This window comes from Octopus bimaculoides, chromosome 24 (genome assembly GCF_046866305.1).
Source record: "Octopus bimaculoides isolate indiv1 chromosome 24, ASM4686630v1, whole genome shotgun sequence".
NCBI lineage: Eukaryota > Metazoa > Mollusca > Cephalopoda > Octopoda > Octopodidae > Octopus > Octopus bimaculoides.
Window position 1 is genome coordinate 23,674,064 of NC_142951.1, and position 24,827 is coordinate 23,698,890.

Genomic DNA, 24,827 nt, shown 5'->3' on the forward strand with positions numbered 1-24,827 from the left:
TGGGTGTACAAGTGATCATAGAGCAACATGAGATGAAGTGTTTTACTCAAGAACACAAGCACCACCTGGTCTAGGAATTAAAACCATGATCACGTGATTGTGAATGCAACACCTTAACCACTAGGCCATACACCCTAATAAATAATCATTGTATTATTAATTAAAATTCATGTTAACTAAATAAAGCTAAACAAACAGCACCAATTACAGCAGTCTGTTCATCAAAGTCAATATACCAGGATATTGTCCTTATCCTGCTGTTAGGTATGAGGGAAGGGACTCAATGAGGTTTTAAGAATTGTAAAATAAAGTTTTAAGGAAAAAAAAAGAGGGTTGCTTAACCCTTTCTATTGCAACACACCTGAGGTTACCCAGCATCTGGTTATATGATATAATGTCTCTTATTTTAAATGGTTCATATTTAAAATTAAAACTTATAATTTTGTTAAGAACATTTACGCTAACTCATGAAGCAAACATCTGATCAATCTGATGTTTTTATGTTACTAAATCTCTCCAAATTCTTGATTTAGTTTTGGAAAATAAACATATTGATGGCATGTTTGATTAGAAATATAGTCACAAAATGGTTGAAGATTTTTCTTCAGCTCTAGATCTTTGCATAGTTATCTCCTCTGTTTTTCTTTCTTTCTGTTTTTTTCTCCTTCTTGTTATAAATCCCTGTATTTTTGTGAACAACAGCATCATTTGGTTGCAGGTTTCCATAAGACTAATCGCTGGTTTATTGCACTTACGATGACAAGAAGGTGTATGAGAAATGCATGCAGAATATATAGCACGAAATGCTTTTTGATTGAATGATTTGCTCTGTTGGTTTTTCTCATTAACGTACATCGGTGCACACAGGTGAAAAACACACACACATGGAGAGAGAGAGAGAGAGAGAGAGAGAGAGAGAAAATTAATGGCTTTAGGTTGGTTTCAACAGTGACTGTTCCAATGGTTCAGTCAACTGAACTACCTACTCAAGGAGCATATAAATGGCTGAGTATTCCAGTTGCACGTAATCTTTTAATATTTTACTTGTTTCAGTCATTAGACTGTGGCCATGCTAGAGCACGGCCTTGGGGAATTTTAATCAAATTGATTAATCCCATTACTTATTTTCTTTTTAAGCCTGGTAGTTATTCTCTTGGTCTCTTTTGCCGAATCCCTAAGTTATGAGGACATAAACACACCAATACCAATCAGTAGTGGGTGATGCCCACACACACACGACAGGCTTCTTTCAGTTTCCATCTACCAAATCCACTCACAAGGCTTTGGCTGGCCTGAGGCTATAGTAGAAGACATTTGCCCAAGGTGCCATGCAGTGAGACTGAACCTGGGACCATGTGGTTGAGAGTTGTTCTTAATGCAATTCCCAGGCAGAATCTGTGAGTAAGGAGACTGGACTTTAGATTATTAGTTTAGTCCATCTCCTGGCCTTCCACACAGTTTCTCTCTATGCAGTAACTGGATGGTTGATTGATACAGCACATCAGATGGTGTGTGTAGGTGGAGAGATGGATGGATGAATACTGAGTTCATACGAAATGTGTAGAAGGGAAGGATGGATATTAGGTTCGCCATATCAGGCGCGTGTGAGTGTAAATCAAAGCGATATTTTACAAAAATAAAGCTCTCACTTTGAAGGCTTGAGATCAACCCTAAGATGCAAAAGACATTTGCTCAAGATGTCACACAGTTTTGGATTAAACCTGGTTTCTTCTGATTGTGAAGTCAACTAGATAGCCAAACTTACAACTATACACCCATATTTACTACATACTATCTGTCTGCCTGTTGCTTGAAAGGATGTTTACAGTTGTTGTATTTAGATAGGACTGGCTGAGAACATCTGACACCTCCATTTGCCAGCTGCTCAGATCAAATTATACTTCAAATTCATTTATTTACCCCTGCAATTTCTTTCTTTAAATTTTGTTTTGTTTGTTTTTGATGGGGAGGAGTAGTAGTAGTAGGATGGGGAGGGGAGAGCTATATTTTTGTAAAATATTGCTTTGATTTACACACACACACACCTGATATGGCAAACCTAACATCCATCTTTCCCTTCTACACATTTCGTATGAACCCAGTATTCACCCATCCACATACACACACCATCTGATATGCTGTACCAATCAACCATCCAGTTACACATCTGCCATAGCGTATCAGCATCTATCCATCCACAAATGAAGTGTATAAAAAAAATTAGTTCTCTCAGAGACAAAGATTACAACTTTAATATAGTGGATAAAATGTATGGTCATTAAAGGAGAATAAAAAATTTTATATCTTTTACTTGTTTCTGTCATTAGGCTGTGGCCATGCTGGGGCAGTCTTGAAGAATTTTAATCGAAATCATCAACCCCAGTACTTAATAATTTTTGTAAAGCCCGGTACCTATTCTATTGGTCTCTTTTGCCAAACTGCTAAGTTACAGGGATGTAAACACACCAACATCATTTGTCAAACAGTGGTGTGGGACAAACACGTACACAAAGATACACACATATATATGACAGGCTTCTTTCAGTTTCCATCTACCAAATCCACTGACAAGGCTTTAGCCAACCCGAGGCTGTAGTAAAAGACACTTGCCCAAGTTGCCTGTCAGTGGGACTGAATCCAGAACCATGTAGTTATGAAGCAAGCTTCTTACCACACAGCCACATCTGTACCTATTATTCATTAAAATAAAAATTTCATTAACCAAAACCACCTCTGTTCCTCGTATGTATTTTATATGTATGATACTGAAGAGAGGAAATATCGTGTTCCATGCGATGTGTTTATAAATATTTTTGTCTATATACGGTCGGTCCTGTTTTTTTTTTTCCAGCTGTTTGAATAATCAGTGGTATTAAACTCAGTTACAATCTTTAATATTGTGTGTGCATGCTTATGTGCATCTGTGTAGATATATATGCAACTTCCTGTTACCCATATCTCAGTAAACTAATTTGGAAAAGAGTTCACACTAGATATTAACCATATTAATTAAAATCTCAATTGTCTTTGCCTCTCAGCCACTTGAGGCTAATGTGTGTGTTTATTTGTATACAGTTTTGTTTTTATTGTAGTACAAATGTATAAAAAAAAGTACTTAATACACTCATGTTAGACATGTATAGAATCTGATATGTTTGTCATATATATATATATATATATATATATATATATATATATATAAATAAGGTAAACCTAATTACATATCCGGACTAGGGTTTCATTTAATTGGTCTTTTGCTCTATGTTATTGAACAGAGAGTGTTGAATTTAACTTTAAGCCATTTAACTATCATCATATTTTTCTCCATTCATTAATGTGTTTTAGTCAACCTAAAGTCCAACTGAATGAAACATAAGATCCACATACATGATCATGCTTACTTTACATATGACAAACATACATCCTCATGCCTTGCATCATGTAGAAGTACTTTTTATAGGAAGTTTGTTTTTTTAGTATGGTTATATGTGTGTGTGTTCTGTGGTGGGGTAGAAATTGTGCTGTAATAATTTTTTTCTTTTTGTGTGGTACTGTTTGAATAACTGCTTTTTTTTTTTTTTTTTTTTTTTTTTAAATACAAGAAAGTATTTTATCTCAATTTATCTGTATGTATTCTGTGTGTATTTACTCTCATTTTTATTTCATTATCTAGGCCCGGATAGCATTTTTACAAGGGGAACGAAAAGGTCAAGAAAATTTGAAACAAGACTTAGTACGAAGAATAAAAATGTTAGAATTTGCATTGAAGTCAGAAAGGTAAGAAAACCTCTTGTGTTTTTTGTTATTAATTAGCAGCACTCCATGTTTGATTGTTGATAGTAAGTTCTGTGAGAACATAGTTTCATTGATAAGGAACAATTTCATTGTGTTTAGTTACTGTTGTTACTAAGTGATGGTTACAATTGTTGCTAAGGGATGATTAAAACTGGTGCTTAAATACACTGATTTATTTTATGGATAGCAAATGAGTAATGGTAACAGTAATGTTATTATACCTACTTTGTACACTCATCAATGTATGGTAGGTGTGTTTAATATTTTTAGTGTAAGGATACAACATAATTTTTTATTTGAGTTCTGCCAACTATAAAATCCGTCTTGTTAACAAATATTTCCACAGTACAGAAATCAAATATAACAATGCTCATCTACTAAAAGGGTAAAGACCCCCATCGGTCATGAATGACCATGGGATTGCACCTAGAAAGTTCCCCTCTGAGGTACAAGTCTGGGCAAGGTTGTTTATGGAAGACCAGCAGTCACCCATGCATACCAGCCTCCCCTCTCCGTGCCACCCATGTTATCAAGGGAAAGTAAAGGTCGATACAGCTTGGTACCAGAGACATCCATCGCAAATCATTTCTACAACTGAGTGAACTGGAGCAACTTGAAAAATAAAGGGTCTTACTCAAGAACACAACATACAGCCCAGTTTGGGAATCAAACTCACTACCTCATGATTGTGAACCCGACACTCTAATCAGTGGAGCCATGTGCCTTCACAATTATCTATTAACCTCTACAGTAATAGTGGTTTCAAATTTTGGCACAAGGCCAGCAATTTCAGGAGAGGGATACATTGATTACATTGACCACAGTGCTCAACTGGTACTTATTTTAATGACCTTGAAAGGATGAAAGGCAAAGTCAAAATTGGTGGAATTTGAACTTGGAACACAAAGGTGGATAAAATGCCACCAAACATTGTGCTTGCAAACGGTTCTGCCAGTTCGCTGCCATACTTTGCATCTATATTGTTTTCAAATTTTGACATTAGGCCAGCAGTTTTGTGGATGGGGGTAAGTCAATTACATCAACCCAGTACTCAACTGGTACTTATTTTATCAACCCTGAAAGGATGAAATGCAAAGTTGACCTCAGCAGAATTTGAACTCAACGTGAAGACAGACAAAATGCTGCAAAGCATTTTGCCTGGCATGCTAACAATTCTGCCAGCTCACTACTTTACCCTTAACAGTAATAATGATGATAACAATGGTGATGTCAAACAGTTTGCAGTGTGGCAGTGGTGGTAGTGGTGCTGATGGTAAAGTTCTAGGAAAGCTGTCTTCATGATGCAGGTTCAATTCTTATTTGACTCATCTCGCCAGTAATTTCACAAGGGCTATGCTCAGAGTGTTTCTACTGAAGCATCAACTACATAGATAATTTAATTATGGAGAGTTACTGAAATAAATAATTTAAAAGCAAGATTATATTGTATGGTATGGCCTTTTTAATCCATTAGGATATATAAACACTTACATGCATGCATACACACATACATGCTCATGACAAACTTTGCACAGTTTCTTTCTATCAAATTTCACCTTACAAGGTATTGCACAGTGCAGTGGTACCTGGGGCCAAGTGAACTTCTTAAACTCACAGTTTAAAAAGAATTCTTTTTTTTAAGTCTTATTTTTCTTTCTTTCTATTCCATTTCTCCACTCTAAGACAAACATACCTGGTGGGTGTGACTGTACCAGCTTACTATTTAACTCTTTTTTTTCTCTTTTTTTTTTTTTCATTTATTTTATATAAAAATCTCTTCCCTATTGGCTATTTTCTTTCTTAATGGCTTTGCATATCTCTCACAACCAGAACCTCCAGTGGTGCCAATGGTTTGCTATTTTAAGGAGCAATCTCTCACTCACCCCACTTTGCTTCTACTCCTTACTTTCTTGTCAAAATATCAGAAAGGGGCTACAAAGAGGTTCAGCCCTACTGCCCCTCTTTGATGAAACTCTCCTTGCCCTTCCTCTCAGTCCCTCTCTCTTTCTCTCTGTGTATCTCTCATACCCCACCCCATCCTCCTCACTGACATGGTGACGCTGTGGCATGCTCTATTTGATTTGTGCTTGCAACAACTTATTTATTATATCCATATTTAGAAAAGGTACAAATAATCTTAGAGATAAGAGATTACAGATAGAGTGACTAGCAGGGCCCCTCCCCCGTACACACTCCTCTGTTTATATATTAAATATTCCTTGCATATTCTAAGTCACACTGATGAACTTCACTCCCTTCTGTTCCTCCCCCCTTGTCTTGCTTCATCCTCCTCCCTTTCATTTTTTTTTTTTAAACAGCTCAGCAACTAATCCCCTTTGCACAACAGTAAAAAAAAAAAAGAATTAGAGAATTATTTATAGGGTTTATTTTTATCCTTGATGAATTTTCCCCAATTAGTCTGTCCTTGCAATATCTCCTCATCTATCACATCAACCCTGTGGCAATAAAAGAAATAATTACTATTATTATTTTGGCAGGGATTAGAAAAAAAATCTCCCCTTCCTATCAGGACAAGTGTATGTGTGTGTTTCTCTAGCTCTCACCCGCCTCTCTATTTCCCTCCCGTTCACATCCTACATTGAGTTACTGGCAACTCATTGGTGAGCATGACATCAAGTGTTAAAGGTTATGGATTTATTTTAGGGGTCTGTAGGCAGTGAAATGTAACTCTATTGGGAGTTTAAGTGGACTCAGTATCACTCTACTTCCCCCCTCTCTCTTTTTCACCCCTAATCTTTATAACTCGTTATTATGTCCCCTACCTCATCCCATATAATTGATGACATTTATAGCAAAGGCAGCCCCTGAGCCCCATCTCACCATTTACCCCTTCATTTCTTTCAATCTCTACTCTCTATTTCTACCCTTTACATGTCATCCGTCTCTCCATCCCCCACTTCCCACCTATCCATTATATGTATATATGATGAAGCCTGTGAATTTGTTTTTGGTCTTCAGGCAAATCTCATGAGTGGTAATTCACACTTAGCCTCAGCTTATAATTCAGTCAGCTGAAAGCCTTATGAGAAAACTTGAGTTTCACTCAATGTTGATTTCAGCTGAATCTATTAAATTATTTAAATTCTACTTCTAATATTGAGTATGTAACTTTTCTCCTGTTTGTTAACACACACACTACTACTATTACTACTACTACTTACCTGAAGATTGGAGTGATGAAATTCAATTCTGGAATATATTTATTGAAGCTGAAACTTCATATTTTATAACTCTGAGTTTCATGTCTTTGATCATCAGATATCCTGCCTTCAACAGAAGGGCATATAAGATAATGTAGTCCTGTATAGCTCTAAATAACAATGCTTCTAACCATAACACATGCAATGATGCATAAGCACATGCATAGCTGCTTCATTAAGAAGTTGACATAGTAATCATGTGGTTCAGGGATAAGCATTATTCAGCAGATGACTTACTAAGATTATACATCCACCGGGCTATTTCCCATGTAACCCTGACCAGGTTCTTATTGGATATTATACTTTGCCAAAAGGTGGTGGTTTTTAGTCTACTATAACTCCAGCCTTGCATGTGGATTTGGTAGCTGGAAACTGAAAGAAGTCTGTCCATCCATCCATCTATTTATCCATTCATCCATTTCCCACATGCTTGTGTATTTCTGTGTCTCTTGTCTTGACATCATATGATGGTTGTAAATGAGCATCACCATCATACAAGTGGTGTTTGTTTCCAATCTACTATGAATATACGTCCAGCCATTGGGAAATATTATATTGTTTGGAAACAGGTGAGGGTTGGAACAGGAAGGGCATCCAGACATAGAAAATCTGCTTCATTAATTTCCATTTGATCCATGTAAGCATGGAAGATGGACGTTGAAATGTTGATAATGATGAATGGCTTATTTCTATATTTGCTGACTTCTACCTCAAGAAACCATTCTCCTATCCACTGACATGTTCTCTCTTCCGTTCTGTGTGTGATTGTGACTGATGATGTGATTGAGTAGAGCATATCTAAGCAAGCTCAACTAGTTTAGCCACAATATTTTGATCTATACAGGAAGATTATTCAGTTATATACTACTAGCCAGACAGGTTGCATTCATTTATGATCAATTCAGTGTGTCCTGTCTTCTTTGTTGCGACAAGAAGATATGTGGTTCAAGCCACCTCTGTGTTCTCTCGAACTGGAGCTTATAATATCTAATACAATTGATATTAAATAATAGTTTCAAAGTTTGGCACAAGGCCAGCAAATTTTGGAGAAAGGGATAAGTCAATTGCATTGGTCCCAGTGCTCAGCTGGTACTTATTTTATCAATCCCAAAAGGATGAAAGGCAAAGTCGGTCTCGGCAGAATTTGAACTCAGAATATAAAGACAGATAAAATGCCACTAAGCATTTAATATTATCAGTTTATGATTCATAGCGTAATTCATTGTTGAAAACAGGGTGCAGTGTATAAGTAGTTCATGTGTGCATGTTTCCCATTGCCATGTGTGATGTTGCACATCTAACACATCCAAATCATAATGTAATTTAAATATTGATATGATCTTGATAACCTCTCACAAATTAAGTTATATGTTATGTAGAAAATGTTAAACTCTGTTTAAGATCAAAAGATAGAATTTCATTTTAACCTTTAAAAATGCTAGTTTGTATATAATGTTATTCAGACAACAGTTATCTACCTCTGTCTATGGTATCTTATGATAAATTATGTAATCTGATTAGTCAACAATCTGCTTAGTTGATATTACATGCCATGTTGACAGGTGGGATTATTCAAATAACATTTTGGTTAGCATCCCTGGATACTTAGTGATCTCAGCTTCTCAGAATCATCATGATAATGGCCAGCATGATGATGATGATGATGATCTAGGTCGTCACCATCGTTATCAGGTCGTCATCATCATCACACTTTGTCTGCCAAATTCATTTGCAAGGTATTAGTTAGTCTGTGGCTGTAGATGAAGATATGCCACAGTCTTGCTTGGATCAATGACCATCAGTTCTTTAGATGCAAACCAGTAGTTCACTTTTAGAATTAAGTGATCCTGGTCAATGTTACCATTACAAGTCCCATTTTCCAAAATCTTCTGAATTTCACCATTGATCATAGGATCATAGTTCAATTGATTCCTCCACCAAAACTGTACACCCACCACACTGCTTCCCAAGGTTTCTGATGGTGGCTCTCATTCAGCCTAATCTCTTACTTTAGACATGCTTCACTCAATCTTACCAGAAGGAAAACTCCTCTTGGTAGATCTATTTTGATTGTAATAATATGCAAGCTCCACTACCATGATTAGCTCTTTAGTATTTAGACCGGCCATATCCAACCAAAATATTCTACCTGTGTTATGTTCAAACTGGTCAGATCTAGCCTCTCACACCAACCCTACAATATCATTCTAAAAATTAAGTTACCTTATCAAAATCTCAAAGTTATGAGATAATGCCTGATTAATTCAAAACAATGGGAATAAATAAGCATTTCATTTGGATAGAATAATGTGAAAGCTAAAGAGTTAAGACAAGAATTATTGGTGACTGTATGGCACCTTGGGAAAGTGTCTCCTACTGTAACCCTGGGCTGACAAATGCCTTGTGAGTAATTTGGTGGACAGAAACTGTGTGGAAGCCTCTTGTATACATACGCATGTATGTATAGATGTATGTATCCATATGTTCAGATGTATATCCAGATGTATGTGTTCCTCCAGCTGACCATTTGACAACCAGGGTTTGTTTGTTTACATCTCTGTAACTTTAGTAGTTTGGCAAAAGAGACTGATTTAATAAGTAGTAGATAAGTATTAGATTTTAAAGTAATGCATACTGGAGTAGCTTTGTTCAGCTAAACCTTTCAAGGTGGTACTCCAGCATGGCCACAGCCCACTGACTGGAACTAATAAAAAATAAGAGATAGTATCCACAGAGATTGATCTTAAGCTATATATCAGCAAAACTTGGGTATCACTTCAAATTATCAGGGTAATATGGAAATGTAAGCTCTCAGTTAATAGGAAAAGAGCTCTTTCTGCACTGTAGTTAAATCTGTTACTTTATGGCTCTTCCACCTGGAATCTAAGTAGATGACTTGAAGGAACTATGCCAGATGGCATATGTATATATATGCATGCCTTGTGCCATTTTGAACATGCCTTGGAGAAAACACCCCACCAAAAAAAAAATTTTTTTTTTAATTTTCAAAATATCAACCACCATTAGACATGCTGGACACTGCTGGAGAAGTAATGAAGAATTGGTTAGCAACACCCTACTCTGCACACCTTGAAATAATCATAATTGCACTAGCCACCCAGCCAATGCATATGTTATGTTGATTAGTTAACATATGAAACTGGATGGCTTTGCTCTGATCAGGTAACCACAACATCTGTTGTGGTTTAACTAAATTTTTTCTTCATTTTCTTTTTCAATTATTTAATACATAATACTTTTAGAGAAGCAATAAGTCTGTCCTTTTTCACCAGCATTTTCCCCATCAACATAAAAATATAAAAAAATCTTAGTAAATTTTTGTATTGTTGTTTTGTTTTTATAAATTAAATGAAATTTCTTTGGTTTCTTTATAAGTAATAATCTCTACAAAAAAAAAAAAAAAAAATTATCATGAGGAACTCTTTACTCCCCATGCAAACCACTTCTTTTAAACAACATCTTAACCATAAAAAAAAAGAAAATTGTCTTTGGTATATAACTGTCGCTTTTTGTATTTTTTTCTTTCTAAATCATTTAAAAAATTTATTTACTTATTCTCTATTTTATTTAGCATTTTTTTTATAACCTATGAAATTAGTTTCTCAAAGAAGCTTTATAAACTCTTATCTCATTAAATTATAGAAAACAAATAAAAAAACATAGTTGGTGATGAGTGGATGCTGGTGGTTGGTGATGGCATTTAGGAGAAATATACAAAAATGACAACTAAGCTGTGTGTGTAATGATAATAATAATAATAATAATAATAATAATAATAATCTAGCATTGTGGTATGTAGGAAATTGGAAATAATGTGAATGATGTAAACTGTAGTGGCAGCAATAGCAGCTGCGAAAAGTAAGTGTTGGAACTGTTGGAACAGGGGTTGTTGGTGTTCCACCTTTATTGAACAGACCTGTAATTCAAGAGGTTCAGGACATGATAAAATTTTGGTTTAAAGTCATTATGCACCCAGAACTACATTATCTTTCATGTCACCTTCACTTTTTAAGATTGTAGGGTGTGTAGTGCAGGAGATTTAGCTGCTATTTCTAGCTAGTCGACTGACTGCACAGAGCACCCTCCCCCATCGTCCATATCTTTTTACGGCTTGTGTTCCTTTCTTGCATTCACAGTTGAATGAAGGGTGAAAGAATTGGCAAATGCTATGATGTGAAAACTCTTTTTCTTGACCCCCACCCTTTCACAGCTGTGTGTGAATGTGTGTGTGTGTGTGTGTGAGAGAGAGAGAGAGAGAGAGAGAGAGAGAGAGAGAGAGAGAAAGAAAGCTGACGGAACAGCCCCAGTACTTTGCTAGCACTTTGAAAGGATGAAAAGCAAAGTTGACCTTAGTAGGATTTGAACTCAGAATATAACAAGCTGGAATGAATACCACAAGACACAAAATGTTCTGTTTGAATGCTTTAGTGACTCTGCCAGTTAGCCACCTTGTGGCTTTTGTTGGAACAATAGAATTTATTGGGTATTGGTAGGCAGAAGTTCACCTTTTCACAGAATTACAAGAGCTGGTCCTTAACACTCACTGGTTGTCTTGTAGGATTAAGCCTGGAAGCAATATATGAATTTCTCAGCACCGTCCACTGAGGACATGGACACCTCTATGGTAGGAGTGATGCTTTAGCAAAAATTCTAGAACTAATTTGTGCAGTCTTATGGTAGGAAAACCTGAGATCTCACCCTACAAACTACATCCTACAACAGAATTAGAACATAATGTATTGTGGATATTCGACACAGCAGCTGCAAGTTGGAAGCAGCCTTGTGGCCCTGCACTAGATGGCTGGATGTGATTGGATGCAGAGGTACTGTCACAGGACCGCCAGTGATAGAGAGCACTGGTAGACCTGGTCAGTTCTACACATGGTGATATCTCTGGGACCACTAACCTGGGATGACCCCCCAACCCTATCAAGCAAGAGCATGAAGCAAGGAAGCAAGTATTATGGATATACTGTGAAATGGGGGAATTAACTCAGATAATCAGATTACCAAAGTTAACTCCCTCATCTCACAATATACTCATAATTTGTATGTTCTAATCCGGTTTTTACTCAAAATGTTCATAAAGCGGTTTTGTGTACTTGATGAACCTGATGAGTGAATTACACAATTATTGCATTATCTCATGAAATAATTGATAGTGTATCCTGTCAATTGTATCCTTATACTACACACACATACTCAGACACTCATACAACATGCACATATACATACATGCATCATAATCATCATCATCATCATTTTGATGTCCACTTTTTTTGTGCTAGCATGGGTCAGATGGAATTTATTGAGGCAGATTTTCTATGGCTGGATGCCCTTCCTGTTGCCAACCTTCATTTGTCTTCAAGCAAGCAAATATTTATCCATAACTGTATTTGTTTTGAAGAGAGTTTGGAAATGAATGACACTGCTTGTATGAAGGTGACACTTGTTTACTGCTGTCACATGATGAGAGGAAGAGGCATGTGCATGCTTGCACACATGACAGGTTTCTAGTTTCTGTCTATTGAATCTGCTCATAAGACTTTGGTAGGCCAGAGGTTATAGTAGAAGACACTTGTCTAAGATGTCACACTGTGGGTTTGAACCCGAACCCATGTGGTTGGGAAGCAAATTTTTTAACTACACGGCTATGCCTGCACCTGTGTCTATCACAGACAAGGTAAAAATCTCTCTGAAACATTGCATCTTTTAGTCCATTGATGTCACTTGGAGCTTGGGGTGCTTTGCATGCAAAGTCTGTCAGGAGAAATTATTTCTATGATAAAATCCTGCAATGAATTCATGATTTAGAGTACAGGAAAGCTTTAAAAATAAATGTGCATATCATTATTTTGATTCTTGCTTCTTCCAGATTTATACTGTGTGTGTGGAGAGAGAGAGAGAGAGAGAGAGAGAGCATCTCGTTAATGAATGTGTGTGTGTGTGTGGTGGGGGGTTTGGTTTCTTTAGGTAATCAAATGACATTTCCCATTGCTTTTACTCTCCGCATGACTAATAGTAATAATAATAATAATGGTAATAATAAGAATCGTAATGGCCTCAAATTTTGGCTCAAGGCCAGCAATTTTGGGAGAAGGGGACTTATTGTATTGATTGCGAAAACATGAAAAGCCAAGTTGACCATGGAGGTATTTGAACTCAAAAAGTAAAACCAGAATAAATGCTACTAAGCATTTTGTCCAGCATGCTAATGACTTCGCCAGCTCACCATCTTAATAATAATAATGATAACAACAACAACAACAACAACAGTAATGATAATAATAATAATAAATGATTTTCTAACTTCAAAGCCTAGGATAGTATTTTTAGTATGGCACACACTCATATCTTGTTAAAATAATGAAAATGTTATATTTACTTATCAAACTAAGTAGTAACGAGCTTTAATCTTATCTTAATGGGTTTTTTTAATGGCTTTAATGTTGTTTCCTCTTTGCTGAGTATGACTCACCTGAATTAATTAAGGTACTTTATATTTGTAGCAAACTACAACTGATAAATATGACACTACAAAATACTGCCAGGTGGTTGGTGTCGCCATATTGTTAAGGAATTTGTTTTGCATTCATGTGGTTCCAAGTTCAATCTCACTACACGGCCTTTTGGGGTAAATGATGTCGTTGACCCAAGCCTTATTAGTAAAAATGGATAGATGGAAATTGTTCTGGAAGCTTGTCGAATAGACTGTACCTTTTCTTGGTCAGTAAGCTTAAATGGTTGTTCAGTTTAATGCTCTAGGCCCTGTGAAGTCTGATCTGTTGTAAGAATTGAAACAAAGTCTCTGGTTTGATGATAACTGTTCCCTTTTCCTCACCAATCTCCAAGGACATGTAAAAATGTCATGGGTACTTCTGTTCCTCCTCTAACTAAAATGTAGCATTTAAGTTTTTAAGCATTAGATTATTATCTTTTACTTGCTTCACTCATTAAACTGTGGCCATGCTGGGGCATAGCCTTGAAGAATTTTTAGTTGAATAAATCGACCCCAGCATTTATTATTTTTTTTAAAGATTTGTACTTATTCTATTAGTCTCTTTTGTCAAACCTCTAAGTTATGGGATGTGTAAACAAATCATCACCAGCTGTCAAACAGTTCAATTGTCAGCACTTAAGAAGGGGCATCCATCCATCTATCTAGCTGTAAAATCAAGTTCATTACAGTGGTCAGCACTGGGAAGGGACATCTATCCATCTAGCTATAAAATCAGGTCCCTTTCTCAGCTTCACAGTCCATTGGTCAGCACTAAGAAGTGGCACCCGTCTATCTCACTGTAAACACCACTGCTCTCACAAATAAACCATCATGCAATACATTGTAACATGGAATAATGGTTGCAAAACTGTAGAATATCTTATAATCTGAAATAAACTGGTGTCTTCAGTATTGTGATTGGAATAACCAGTGTAACTAAAAACATACATTTCTACTTATTTTCATCTTTGTGTCATGTTGTTATTATTTCATCCAATCACATTGCCAATGCTTGCACTGTTATGCAAAATAGGCAGACCAGCTTAATTCTGAGTTGGCTGTGTGCACTATAAATAGCCATAAGCTATTATTCTGTGGGCGGAAATGACTAACCTGATCACTGATGGAGCAATAATAAATGCTGATTGAACTTTTAACCTTGCATGATTGGTGTATCTCTGGACAGAGAGAGAGAGAGAGAGAGAGAGAGAGAGAGAGAGAGCTTGTGTGTTTGTGCATACATGTGTGTTTGTGCATGCATGTGTGTGCATACACTTACCTGATAGTTGGTGTGTTTGCTGTATATGTATATGCCTCATGGCTGATGTATCTGTGTAGTTTCTGTACATTGAAGGGGGTGGGACTTTTCATTTACTCTTCATTCTGTCTCTTGGTTCTGAAGTTGTTCGAAAAGCCTATTGCCATGTTGTTATACGATGAATATGAAGCAATGTTTGTGAATTTGAGACCTTGCTCTAAATAGAAAACTAACACAGGACACAATCAGTGAAAATACTGACTCACTAAATGTTACGTAAACAACTTGTTGTTTTGATTTCTCTGCCAAATCTGTGCAACATTTGAAAATTTGTTTTAGTGTGGTTGTGATAGTGGTGGCGGCAAGGAGTAGATGAATAAGGAGTGGGTAAGGAAGGGGAAGTCGAGTGGAGGGTAGTGGTGGTGTGTATTTTACCACCTCTCCTTGATATTTCCTCCTCCAACTGGACATAGTATCCGGGGTTTTTTAATGATTACTCTTCTGGTCCTTTTGTTGTGGCTGTTGTTAGTCCAGCACTGCTTGCAGGTATGTTGGTTTGGTGTTATATAGACTACAAAGTACCTTGCCCTCTTCCCTATTTCTTTTATTTGTTTCAGCTATTAGTCTGTGGCCATGCTGGAGCACCACTTCGAAGAATTTTAATCAAACGGATTGACCCCAATACCCATTTCTTAAAACCTGGTACTTATTCTATTGGCCTCTTTTGCTGAACTGCTAAGTTACTTGGACGTAAACACACCAACATTGGTTATCAAGTGGTGGTGGGGGCAACCCCTCCCACACACACATTATGGACTTCTTTCAGTTTCCACCTAGTAAATCCACTCACAAGGCTTTGGCCTGCCTGAGGCTATAATAGAAGATACTTGCCCAATGTGCCATGCAGTGGCACTGAACCTGGAACCATGTGGTTGAGAAGCAAACTTCTTACACACAGCCATACCTCAGAAGGGACAATTTGTAGTAATGGTGCTGCCCCACCCTATTACACACTTGGGCATATGAAAGCATGCAGAATTAATTTATTTGATGCTGATAATTATGTATGTACTTGATTCATTTATTAGACTCTGACCTTGCTGGAGCACTGAAGGATACAGTTAACTGAATCAGCTCCAGTACTTATTTTAAAGTTTGGGACTTATTCTATTGGTCTCTTTTGCCAAACTGCTAAGTTATGGTGATATAAACAAACCATGCTAGTTGTTAAGCAGTGAGAGATATACACACACAACAGGCTTCTAACTGTGTCCAACTACTGATGTCATTAACAAGACATTGGTTGGTCAAGAGCTATATTGAAGAAGATACTTCCTCAAGGTGCTATGCTGTGGGACTGAGCCCAAAAGCACATGGTTGCAAAGCAAATTTCTTAACCACAAAGCCGTGACCTTCCTTGTTTATGTGGTTACATAGACTGCTACTGGCTCTGATCCACCAACTCTATAATTAAAGATCTTTCAGTTGTGAACTGAGAAAGAATTAGCTGCTTTTTCTAAGAGTGGAATGATCATATAGAAGCTCTCTCGTTGGCTGTGGGTTTTAATATTCATGGAACTAATTACTTTTATAATCCAAGTCATGTACTTCAAATATTGGTGCAAGGCCAGCAATTCCAGGAGAGGGGATAAGTCAATTACATTGACCCCAGTGTTCAACTGCTACTTATTTTATCAACCCTGAAAGGATGAAAGGCAAAGTTGACCTTGGTGGAATTTGAACTCAGAATGTGAAGACGAACGAAGCATTTTGCCTAGCATGCTAACAACTCTGCCAGTTTGCCGGCTTATGTACTTACCAGTATTGGTATTGCCAATGCATTCTTAAAAAATTAGTTTGGAAGATGAAAGCATCGACTCCAATTAAAAAAATGAAAAAGACTTGGATGTAACTTTGATGTGAGCAAATCTTTGTTCACAGCACCTTTGTAAGATAGATTTTTATCAATACAAAGCTATTTGTATTACTTATTATTTGGATGAGAGAGAGAGAGAGAGAGAAGCATTGATGTAAATTGTTTTGATTAGGAAAGTAAATCTGCCCTTCAACTATCAAATATCATATACAAAGAATTCTTTTGGCCAAATTCTATTAGCATATCAGCTGGAACTGTGTTAAATCCAGCTGTTTCTTGGCAATGGATATTTCCAGTCTAGATCTTTAGGTGTGTGTGTGTGTGTGTGTGTGTGTAATGAGTGGCAAAGGGTGGATAATTTTTCATTTTTCTTTTGCTGCAATTACTTTCCCATGCCCTGTCTTAATCATCATCACCATTGCTCTTCGTTTCTCTTTGTAATTACAAAAGGACTCATTTATATTTCATTGCCAACTGTTCATTATTATTCTTATTATTAAAAAAAAAAAATTTGTCTATTTATTTTCTTATTTATCAAAGCCAAAGTCACCTTGAGAAATCAAAATTCCTGCCATCTGCAATTTGATTGGCTCATTTAGGGGTTAAACCCTGACCTGTCTTCTTCTTTATTATTATTATTATTGCATTATTTTTGGAGTTTCGTTGACATCACATTAATCAATGACCAAACATTGGAATCGGTGTTAAACAACAGCAGCATCCAAGAATAGCAGTTCTTAAAGTCTGATATGGATACACTTCTGTTGTCTTTCTCCCCTACCACCATCACCTACCACTAGCATCAGATAATGGATGCATAGCTAGAATAACAAGTTTCTATAAGCAATGTCTGAGTGACTATTTGATCCCTCATATTTCGTCTCGATACAAAAGAAGAAAGCTGAAAGTTCTCGGTTTTGGAACATAGAACATAAACCCTGCACTGTTTTATATATAGCATGTAACCATTTATAAAGATTAGCAATTAAAATATATATTTATCTACAATTGATTAATTCTTGAAATGAAATAATGTTTATATTAGCTCTGTAGAGGAAAAGTTATGATCTAGGAGTTAATGAGAGTGCCATTTCGGCATCGCTCAACTTGTTCAATATAGCAGCTAAACCTCCCTCAAATTGCACATTTTATTTTCTAAATGATTCATTGTCTCTCTGATATACAAAGACAATGTAATGGTCAAGACTAGAATAACCTTTAATCATAGGTCCACTTGATCAAGGCTGACCTGGAGTTAAAGCGTAACATGTATATGGTCCGTGAGCCATTCAAGGAGCCTGTATGTAGTTGTTCAACCTGCTGAAAATAATAATCAAAGCATTACCTTAAAAAGAAGGATATATTGGATAATATAGTCTTAATAAAATATGGGATGGTCATGGCTAGAATGCTTTGACTGTTGAATTTGTGCTGATGGGATTGAATTATTAAACTATGTTATATAGGTTCCGGTGTAGGTGTGCGGTAAGACGTTAGCTTCCCAACTACATGGTTCCAATTTCATTCCCACTGTATGACACCATGGGCAAATGTCTTCTATAACCTTGGGCTGAACAAAGCTTTGTGAATGGATTTGGCAGACAGAAATTGAAAGAAGCCTCTTGTGTGTGTATCTTTGTTTGTCCTACCACCACAGCTTGACAACCGGTGCTGATGTGTTTACATACTTGTAACTTAGCAGTTCGGTAAAATAGATCAATAGAGTAAGTACCAGACTTAAAAGAAGTAAAAAGTACGAGGGTCGATTAAGATGGTCCCTGAATCTCTTCTTGAATCCCCCGTGTGGGCAGACACCGGTTGATAGCTCTCTGAAGAAGAATATTTTCAGGAGATGATTATCAGGCATCCTGATAACATGGCCATGCCACACCCCCAAATAATTTGGTCATGTTGTACTCTCTCCACTATCTAGTCTGTTGAGTACCAGACTACACTTGCTGACATATAATGGTCTATTGTAAGTGATATAGTGTGATAGTTTGGTCATGTTGTATTGTCTTCATGGTTTATCAGTTTCCCTGACGTATATATATTTCTTAACTCAGACAGGACACTGGTCCGACACAAGATTACTCATTTATTTTTTTTTGTCAGCTTAGTGGACTGGGGCAACACCCCTTGCACATCATTTAATGTCCAGGTTTCCATGCTTGCATGACTTAGGTGGAATTTATTGAGGTAGTTATTTCTACAGCCAGGCATCTTTCTTTTTTGCTAACTCTCACTTATTTGCAAAGAAGGTAATATTTTCCGATCCCTAGACATGTTTTTTCACTCTAGACCAGGAACAAACGACATTGCTTGAGTGATGGCGATGCTTGTCATGTGATACCTAGAAAGGGTGTGTGCATGTGTACACATACACACACACACACACAGAGTAGTTTGAACAGATCTCTTTTATGCAAAATAAGGTCATATATGTATGTATGTACACACACACACACACACACACACACACAGAAGCTTTCTTCCCAGCCACATGGTTCTGGATTCAGTCCCAATGTGTGGCATATTGGGTAAGTGTTTTCTCCTATAGCCTCAGGCCAGTCAAAGACTTGTGAGTGGATTTGGTAGACAGAAACTGAAGGAAGCCCATCATATATATGTATGTGTGTGTGTGTGTGTGTGTGTGTGTGTGTGTGTGTGTGTGTGTGTGTGTGTGTGTATCTAAGAGTGTCTGTGTTTTGTTTCCTACCACTGCTTGACAACTGGTGTTGGTATGCTTATTTGCCTGTGACTTAGTGATTCAGCAAAAGAGACTGATAGAATAAGTACCAGGCTTTACAAAAATAAGTCCTGGGGATGATTTGTTCAACTTAAACACTTCAAGGCGGTGCCCCAGCATGGTTGTTGTCAAATGACTGAAACAAATAAAGTATATATTAAGGCCACTGCTGTCATATTAGCATTTATATCACATATACACATTATGATTATGATAATGGCAGTGCTAGAGATAGAGATGGTGGTGAGAGTAGTGGAGTTGGTTCTAATTTCAGTACTTAATTATGCATAATCAGATCTGTGAAACATGAAAGGCTTTTTGCAGCCAAATTTCTCAAGAGAATGGACCATCTGTCCATTTCTGTTACTTTCAAAAATAGCCAATGCATTTATTGGTATTTGTTAATCAGTTAAGGGTTAACTAATTAATTTGTTTTAATTTCACAACTCATTGAGATTGGAGAATGGATATTTCTCTGTTTCTGCATCATGAATCTTAGTCTTTCAAACATGTACGTTAACTACATGAATATAATAATGCAGCAGTTGAATTAATGGGAAAGAAGGTGCATGGTTGCTTGGCTTGTGAGAAATAGCTGCCAAATCTTACTCAAATCGTACCTTATTGTCTTAGAAAAGAAAGAGCACATATAATGTAGACTTAGAGGAAAAGGAAGATGAGATGGTTGGAATGTTTTTTTGTTAATCATAGGTCTGTTTTATAAGAGTCTATATGATGACTTAATATGCTAGAAATAGGTGCCAAATCCCTTTCAGTAAATATTTCTTACATTGTTACAAGAAGCAGCCATTTTGGGACACTACATTCAAGAATAATAGTTGAGCATATCAACCCCAATAATTATTTTAAGTTTTGGTACTTAACTTTATCAATGCATATTTGTCAAATTGCTCTGTTACAGTACATCAACAACATCCCTGGTTTTAAACAACTTAAACATAAATATACTCACACACACACACACATTAGCTTCTGATCTGTTTCTGTCTACCAAATTACACTCAAGCCTCATGGCTATATAGTAATATACGCTTTTACATGGAGAGAAGAAGGTGAAAGTGGAGATATAGGTAAGATAGTGTCCCTCCTCATAAATTTGTTAAAAGTTAGAGGTGAGTACTCAATATGGTCTTAGCGAATAAATCTATTCTCAGTTTACACCTGTAGGTTGGAGCATGACTGCTGGGAGAGGGTACTCCTCTGCAATGCCTTCTCATTCATTGCCCTTGTAAATTATATCATTGGGGGGGGGGGGGTGGATTAGAATTGTTAGCACATTTGAAAAAATGCCGCATGATATTTATTTTGGCTTTTTCAATTCAGATTTCAGTTCTGCTGAATTTAGGTTTGCCTTTCATCCTTCAGGATAAAATAAAGTACCAGTGAAGTACTGGGGTCAATTTAATGAACTAACCTTCTCCTCTAAATTTCAGCTCTTGTGTCTATATTAGAAACAGTTATTGGTGATGATGGTGTTGGAAGTTTAAATGTTTAGGGTGGGTTGGCTCCTTTTGGAAGTGAACTTTTCTAAATTACATGTAATTTATTTTCTCTCTAATGACAGGGCCAAATACCATAAATTAAAGTATGGAACTGATCTCAACCAAGATGAACTAAAACCACCAGCATTTGATAAGAAAAATGAAGGTAAGTTACTTTGATTGTTGACTCTCTGTCTGTCTGTCTGTTGTTTGTCTCATGTAGTGTCGGTCACTGCATGTTTTATCTCACAAAGTGGGAGAGCTAAAGAGAAAGCCAATGTATATAGTCACTTAGCTTTCTAGAAATAGCAACCAGATCTTCCTTAAATCTATGCCAGCATGGAAAGTGGATATTAAAAAATGTTGACAGGATGGTCATGACTGGAATGGCTAGTTCAGAGTTGATTTGGGATTAAACATCAGCAATGACAAACAAAAGAAATAACGAAATACCTCTGCGAATGAGTCAACAGTTGGAACTTGACATGAGTCCACAGCATTCCATTTCCACTTCATTCCATTTCGATGATGGAGCATTAGACTAAAAATGCACTGAGTTCTGGAATTGTCCTTTGAAGTTGGAGAGTTGGAGTTGGGCGGTGGTGAGCAATAGCAGCTGGGTTTCAATCTTCACTCACCACACACTTCAAAGTGCCAGTCTCTGCTTTGTCATCAACTGACATTTCAGGATTGTAATTCTGATTTATGTTGTTGGTGGTGATGGTGGTGTTATTGTTGTTGGTGTGTGTGTGTGTGTGTGTGTAGGGGGGGGGGGGAATGCATGTTTGTGTATATGTATGTGTATTTGCTTGTTGTGTATATTGTATGTACCTTTGTGTGCATGTACATGCATGTGTGTGTGCATGTGTATATATATATATATATGTGTATGTATATACACACACACACACACACACACACACATATATGTATCTATGATTATGAATCTAAATGTGTGTGTGTACACCCACAAACATTATACATACATTAAACTAGCAGTAACATTAAATAACCACACACACACAAACAAATCTATTATTACCACCTCCCGCACATTACCACCTCCCTCATTCACTGCTGTTCTTTTGAATTAGCCTTCATTTCAGAAAATATTCTTTGATTTTTCTATTTCAGCTCTCTCTTCCTCTATCTTCCTACCTTCCTCTGTATGTCTACTTTACTGTCTACTTTACTGTCCTCGTCTCCTATTTAACTAGGGGTGGTGCTGGTTAGCATTCGATAACAAACTAGGTAATGTTATCAAGTGCTTTATGATCCTTTTGGTCTTCCATCCCTGCAATAGGAAAATGATCACCAGTAATATACACTGGTCATTCAACTATTTGTTTGGCATTTGTTGTCAACAATGGAAATCTCTTACATCGTACCCTACTGTTTTAAGAGAAGAGGGACACATTGGATAATATAGTCTGAGATAAGTTGCAGGCATGGTTGTGTAGTTAAGAAGTTTGCTTCCTAACCACATAATTTCAAGTTTGTCCTAATGTGTGGCACCTTGGTAACTGTCTTTTACTATGTTGTTGTTGTTGGCACTCCGTCGCTTACGACGTCGAGGGTTCCAGTTGATCCGATCAACGGAACAACCTGCTTGCGAAATTAACGTGCAAGTGGCTGAGCACTCCACAGACACGTGTACCTTTAACACAGTTCTCAGGGATATTCAGCGTGACACAGTGTGACAAGGCTGGCCCTTTGAATTACAGGTACAACAGAAACGGGATGTAAGAGTGAGAGAAAGTTGTGGTGAAAGAATACAGCAGGGTTCGCCACCATCCCCTGCCAGAGCCTCGTGGAGCTTTAGGTGTTTTCACTCAAGAAACACTCACAACGCCTGGTCTGGGAATCGAATCCGCGATCCTATGACTGCAAGTCTGCTGCCCTAACCACTGGGCCATTGTGCCTCCACTATCATACCTATGATCAAAGGTATTTCAATCATGCCAATTGTGTATTTCCCTTTTTTGAGACTTCCGATTCTGATTTGTGAAGATTTGGCTTCTATTTCTAGCATACAGCTCAATCTATTCACTATTCATTTACAACAGAACTAAGTAGATTGAAGTGAGTTATTTGTACTGGAAATGTGTACCTAAAGTTAACATATTTGAGCTACTAGTTAACTACTAACTAGTATTTAAGTAGTAGCTTATATTAATCTCAACATATTTGAGCTATCAGTTAACTACCAATTAGTTAATCAGCACCTTCTATTGATCTCAGCATAGTGGAGGAAACGCTTAACTATTACTTAATTAGTCATTATTGGTAGTGGAGATACCAATTAGCTTATTAGTTGTTTATGTAGATCTCAACATAGTGGAGGAACCAGTTAACTACTAATTAGTACAGGAATACCCCACATTTTAGAAGTAAAAATCTTGTGTTAACAGGGAGCTCTGTAATATGAAATGAGTTTTCTCTTTGATTTTGTAACATGGAGGTCAATAGAAAAAATAGGTTTCGCATTATGGAATTCTACATTATAGCAAAACTTTCAGGAATGTAGCACTTCTGTAACATGAAAGAAACTTGTATTTTATATTGTTCTCATTGTAGTGGGGGTACTATTTAACTGTTAATTAGAAGTTAATATTGATCTCAGTTTTGTATTTAATTGATAATTTCATTTTACAACTGAATCACATTTTGCAATGATAAGAACGTACATTGTGTCTGTATTGTATATCTGGAGTACTGTGTGTTTTGCATGAGTATGTCGGTATGACCCTTGTGATTTCAGACTGGATGGCAATTTATTTATCATCAAGATGCTCCACAGAACCACTAAACTCTGTAGAGAACAAGTCTTGGAGATGCAGTATACAATAACTGTGCTCATGTGATCCTCACTTAAGAGGATCTTCAAATTATTCTTGCTGTTGTGGCAAGAGTGTACAGCTAGGTGGAGTTGACTGTCAATCACCAAGACAGAAGTGGGGTGCCAATGGAACACCAGTGTCTCATTCATTCAACCGGCCCTCACTGTTGGGGATGATCAATTGCCAGTAGTGCCATCTTTCAAATGCCTAAGGAGCATTGTCTCTGAGGATGATGACAACCAGAGTCCACATCGAACAAGCTTCATGCCACCTTTGGAAGATTTAGGCGCAGAGTCTTTCAGGATAAGAGATTTCATTTCTCACTCTACTCTGTCACTCTGTAACGGTCAGTATGTGTCACCACCCTCCTCTATAGCCGTGAAGCTTGGGTGACCTACATCTGTTACTCTTCGAGCTTTAGAGTGCTTCCACACGGGCTGCCTCCTGCACACTTTAAAGATTAACTGGTATCATTGGGTGCCTCACATTGAAATACTTGCAAAGGACCAACTGACAAAGTATCAAAGGTGTGATCAACTCGTGTGAACTGGAGCGCATGATAAAGATACCGGATTGTTTGTTGTCCTCTTGAGTGGCAAAGGGCCAGTTACACTATGGCTGATGCCAAGTTGTAGGGCCAAAGAAGGATCAGATGAAGAAGGCTTTAACCCTCCAGCATTCAGCTTTCTCTGTCAATTGTAATCCTCATTTATTCACTTTAATTCCAATTCATCATGCATTATCTTGTAGCTTTGAGATTTCAATGACATGATTGTTTATTTTTAGAATAATATTGTAGGATAAGTTTGAGAGGCTGGATCTGGCCAGTTTGAAGATAAAGTGGGTAGAATATTTTAACTGGATATGGTCGGTTTAAATGCTAAAGGGTCAGGAAATGGTTGTATCAGATCTGAGGCCTGAATGATGATGTTGCTGACCATACCACTCTTGAGTAGAGATGGGTCTGTATGCTGGAGATGAAGAAGGCAGTAGAAGAGTGCCAGGAATGCTGCAGCATAGTTGTTACCATTACTGTTATCACACCCACTACCACCAACACTAATAA

General features: G+C 37.1%; 1 protein-coding gene across 8 annotated transcripts in view; it reads left to right on the forward strand.

The window, feature by feature from the left end:
• The window catches only part of LOC106882575 (striatin-3), a 267,291-nt gene that overhangs the window by 149,802 nt on the left and 92,662 nt on the right, over positions 1–24,827 (forward strand). For all 8 annotated transcript variants that reach the window (XM_052976853.2, XM_052976854.2, XM_052976856.2 and 5 more), the window contains exons 2-3: positions 3,674–3,777; positions 21,005–21,087. In XM_052976853.2, the coding sequence (XP_052832813.1) occupies positions 3,674–3,777; positions 21,005–21,087 (187 nt within the window). The remainder of the gene's footprint in view (positions 1–3,673; positions 3,778–21,004; positions 21,088–24,827) is intronic.